Consider the following 4,713-nt stretch of genomic DNA (forward strand, 5'->3'; position numbering starts at 1 on the left):
GTACAGTTCGGATATCATAAAAAATATAGTATTTTCAGAACCGATCACTCCTAAAAAAAAAGTAGTGAGGTAAATTAAAGCGAGAGTGGGAGCCGAAAGGGGAGAGGGGAAAAAGAAAATGGCCTTTTGAGAGACACCCCTAGACAAAACAGTCGCAGACAGACAGACACACATGGAAGTGTGAGGAGGCACGGCCTCCCCCCTCGGCGTCGGCCCCCTCGTATAAACTATGAATGAACATGAAATGAATACGCTTCCCTTCCCTTCCCTTCCCTCTCTCGTCAATCAATAATAAACAAAGACAAATCCGTTACGTGTATTCTCTTTTTGCACAGGACCAGCACAGGGAGAGAGAGAGAGAGAGACATACATACATACATACGGATTTAGAGAGAGAGAGAGAGGGACAGCGAAGCAAGCGGAATTTCTCTCTCCTCAGCTCAGGTCTGGAGATCATTGAATTGAATCAACTCTGAAGAAGCTCTCTCCCCTCTGCAAACTTTGACCAACCGGCGGTTATAGAGACCGTATGCTCCACCCAGCAGCTCCAATGCAATGCTGTGCCTCCTCCTCCTCCTCCTCTGATCATCTTTGATTGATTGATTTCCTCTCTCTCTCTCTCTCTCTCTCTCGCTCTCTTTCTTTGCTGCTGAGATTTCCTTTCCTCTTCGCCTTGCCCTCTGACAATGGGAGGTCGCTGCTCCAAGTTCTCTCTCTGCTGGTTCCACTCCCACCTCAAGTCCTCTGTCCTCGAGTCTTCCGATCTCGGTAACTCGCTCTCTCCCTCTACGTCTATAGCTTTCTGTTGTTTTGGGACGTGTGATGTAGCTGTATGTATGATCTTGCGTTTTTTGTTTTGTGCAGAGAACGGGGACAAGGGCGAGGGCAAGCAGTGGCCGGCCTTCACGGAGTTCAGCTTCGAGCAGCTCAAGTCCGCCACCTCTGGCTTCTCCCCCGACAACATCGTCTCCGAGCACGGCCTCAAAGCTCCCAACGTCGTCTACAAGGGCCAGCTCGACAACGGCCGCTGGATCGCCGTCAAGCGCTTCAACCGCCTCGCCTGGCCTGATTCTCGCCAATTCGTCGTCCGTACCCCTTCTCTCTCTCTCTCTCTCTCGAGCTTCTCCGTCTTGGCCGAGCTTCAACTGCTAGTAATTCGCTTGATCACTCATTAGAGATTGTGGCACTGATCGCAGGAGGAGGCGAGATCAGTGGGGAATCTGAGGAGCGAACGGTTGGCAAATCTCATCGGGTGTTGCTGTGAAGCGGAGGAGAGATTGATGGTGGCTGAGTTCATGCCGAATGATACACTTGCCAAACATCTCTTTCACTGTGAGCTTCGGATTTTGCTTTATTGTGTTTTCGATTTCTCTTGTTAGTCAATCTGTTACGATCAACAAGCTAATGCCTCTTTTAGAAGCCGATTAGGAACTTAACCCAACAATCTCAGTATCAGTCTTTTGTAACAGATACTCTGAATCTTATCTTTGATACACGTGACGGATGGATCTCGATCTTCCCGAGATCTTCCGAGAAAGAGTTGCAAGCAAGCTTCTCGATTATTTGCACATCTTCCATTATCTAGCAATTATATGACCGTTGAATACATTCCCAGGGGAGAATCAGCCAATGAAATGGGCAATGCGGCTGAGGGTGGCCTTTTATTTGGCACAAGCTCTGGACTATTGCAGCAGCAAAGGTCGAGCACTCTATCATGACCTCAACCCTTACAGGGTCTTGTTTGATCAGGTAATGGCTTCTGCTTTTTCTTTGATTCATTCGATAATCGGTTCCCTGTTGCATCGCTTCTATGACTTCACATGCTCTGATCTTGTCTTACAGGATGGAAATCCTCGCTTGTCTTCTTTCGGCCTGATGAAGAATAGCAGAGATGGCAAGAGTTACAGCACCAACTTAGCCTTCACCCCTCCAGAGTATCTAAGGACAGGTGGACGATCACGATGCTTGGATTTTAATCTGCTCTGTGCTGACTCAGTTATTATGAATAATTGAAATTTGCACGTAGTGGTACCTAGAGCATCTGTCGTGTGAACGATGGAGGTTGACGATTTTAAATTTATATGGCAGGTAGAGTCACACCAGAAAGTGTAGTTTACAGCTTTGGGACCATGCTGCTCGATCTCCTGAGCGGCAAACATATTCCTCCAAGCCATGTATGTGACCTATATGCTGCCTCTGGAAACTTGTGTGCTGATCTATTTATTTGTAGTCCTTCTTCTAATCCACCTCGGGAGATTAATTTCGAAACTATGTATTATAGCACATTCCACTGAATGGACTGTCTTTATTGATTGATATTTTATCAGCAATATCTGAGTTGCCAGATTTGAGAATCTCCAATGACATGCTAGTCAAATTATGTGCACTACGAGTATTCAAGCTGTCGATCTGACATTGTAATGATACGGTAATTGCAGGCTCTTGATCTAATTCGTGGAAAGAATTTTCTTATGCTGATGGACTCTGCTTTGGAGGGTCATTTTTCAAATGATGATGGAACTGAGCTAGTTCGGCTAGCCTCCCGATGTTTGCAGTATGAAGCTCGTGAGAGGCCAAATGCAAAGTCTCTTGTCACATCTCTTATGCCACTTCAGAAAGAAACTGATGTATGTGTTAAACTGATAGCGATGCCAATGCTTATAGAAAGAGTAGATTCATATAATTTGTCGGTTTTATTAGTTACATGTTTTCTTATCCTTTTGTTTTGACAAGACTAATTTTCTTATAACTGTTGTCAACCAGGTTCCTTCTTATGTGCTAATGGGTATCCAGCGCGAGTCTGCATCACCAACACCACCACTGTCATTGACCCCTTTCGGTGAAGCTTGCTTGAGAATGGATCTTACTGCCATTCATGAAATATTAGAGAAGATCGGATACAAGGATGATGAAGGGATTGCCAATGAGGTTTGCTGCCGTATTTTAAGCTTGAAATATAATATTCCCACTTTAGTTCGTGTGCACCAACAGTGCCTAGGTTAGTTCACTAAGCATAATGTCAACTACATGATGCAAGAATAGATAGACTGTCATAGGATAAATCCACTCACCTTAATCTAAAAATAATGAATAATGGTCTTATTCTGTGCTGGGAATCTTATGATTTTTATTGAAATTTGATCTGGTTCTTTGTTAAGATAAATACATTCTCCTGCATTGTCTATCATTTTTCCCCTGTTGGCAATGATAGTCTATCAATCCCTTCCAACTCTTAAACACTATACCGGGTATATTTTTCAGCTATCATTCCAGATGTGGACCAACCAAATGCAGGAGACGTTGAATTCCAAGAAGCATGGAGATACTGCTTTTCGGGGGAAGGATTTTGGAACTGCAATTGATTGCTACACACAGGTGAGTTGTCACGAAATTTGAAGCAAAAATATCACACAGAGAATATCGACCGCCTATTTTGAATCATTGTTCTGGTACCTCATTCTCTTTATAGGTTTGAAGCCATTAGATTGAGCAGTATTTTACTGATAATTGATCAAGCTCATGATGATAATAAAGGAATTGCACGAACATATTTTTTGTGGTGAATTACCGTGAAAATCAATAGTTGGAACATCAACTGCCTTACTGAACATTCCGAATTGTGACTCTGCTGTCATCAAGATGTTTATCCATTACATGAAGGGCTCTAGTAATCTTATAGGGTCATTACATATATGGTTTGAACAGGAGTGAGTAGTTCTTATTTGTTCTTGTCTATTCTGTAGTTCATCGACTGCGGGACCATGGTGTCACCAACTGTGTATGCAAGGCGGTGCTTATCGTACTTGATGAGTGAAATGCAGCAAGAAGCCCTCGGGGACGCAATGCAAGCTCTTGTGATCTCTCCCGAATGGCCTACCGCCTTGTACCTCCAGGCAACATGCTTGTTCAGCCTCGGGATGGAAAGTGAAGCTCAAGATTCTCTGAAAGACGGCACGAGCTTAGAAATGAAAAGGACCAAGAACTGAGAATTGTGTATAGATTTTTCTGTTTTCTTTTTTCTTTCCTCCTTTTTCCCCGGGTTGCCTATTCTACACTCTTCATGATCTTGTATTTATTTACCCCTCAGCTCAAGAGCCAATTTGGGAGTGCTCGCGACATTAGAGAGCTTTCTGATATGAATTGATTGTTTCAATGAGTGTGGCATGCCAAAGAGTTTATGCTGGCCTTGTTCTTTCTTCTGGAATATTGAACCGAAGATTGAGCCTAGACTGGATATTTCCATGGTTCGGGAAAGAAAGATGTAATAGTCGTGAGTCGCAGAATAGAGACCTTAAAAAAGCATGCATAAATATATGTATGTTTGAATCCGTGGTCACCCGGGGGGGGGGGGGGGGGGGGGGACGTCGGGCAGGCCCACTCTATAATTAATTCCAACAGTTGTCATTGATATTGCCTTGAATTTCTCGTGCGATTCTGTAACTTGAAAAATTCTTCCTCGGCAAAAAACTCGTGAACTCATCAAGACCAGACCAGACCAGATCCTCGTAAGGAAAACTGATCATGCCCATTTCATTTGTAGTATTCTTCGAATTCTTCCATTCAAATTTCTAAAATGGAACATTATAAAGTGCTCTCATAGTCCGACACAAATTCCTTAACTTTAAAGAAAGAGGTTATGGAAAGATCAATCACAGACTAAACTGCGGAGAAGTTGTCACCAAAGAATATTGGGCTTTATTCCCGCCATTATTC

General features: G+C 43.5%; 1 protein-coding gene across 1 annotated transcript; it reads left to right on the forward strand.

Annotated features, from left to right (window-relative positions):
• Window positions 1-243: 243 nt before the first annotated feature.
• On the forward strand, window positions 244-4,171 carry LOC116192373 (serine/threonine-protein kinase BSK6). Its single transcript, XM_031520912.1, has 10 exons — window positions 244-768; window positions 865-1,085; window positions 1,197-1,332; window positions 1,616-1,749; window positions 1,843-1,948; window positions 2,089-2,174; window positions 2,439-2,627; window positions 2,764-2,928; window positions 3,262-3,375; window positions 3,744-4,171. Exons 1-10 carry the CDS (start codon window positions 687-689, stop codon window positions 3,984-3,986), a joined length of 1,476 nt encoding a protein of 491 aa, XP_031376772.1. The 5' UTR covers window positions 244-686; the 3' UTR covers window positions 3,987-4,171.
• The last annotated feature ends 542 nt before the right edge of the window (window positions 4,172-4,713 follow it).

The sequence above is a fragment of the Punica granatum genome, chromosome 1 (assembly GCF_007655135.1).
Source record: "Punica granatum isolate Tunisia-2019 chromosome 1, ASM765513v2, whole genome shotgun sequence".
Taxonomy (NCBI): domain Eukaryota; kingdom Viridiplantae; phylum Streptophyta; class Magnoliopsida; order Myrtales; family Lythraceae; genus Punica; species Punica granatum.

What these genes read in the sequence shown, in the direction of transcription:
- LOC116192373 (XM_031520912.1), top strand. Translation starts at nt 687, where the DNA reads ATGGGAGGTCGCTGCTCCAAGTTCTCTCTCTGCTGGTTCCACTCCCAC. An exon ending in CACTTCAGAAAGAAACTGAT is followed by an intron (nt 2,628 to 2,763) that starts GTATGTGTTAAA and finishes GTTGTCAACCAG; the next exon opens with GTTCCTTCTTATGTGCTAAT. An exon ending in ATGAAGGGATTGCCAATGAG is followed by an intron (nt 2,929 to 3,261) that starts GTTTGCTGCCGT and finishes TATATTTTTCAG; the next exon opens with CTATCATTCCAGATGTGGAC.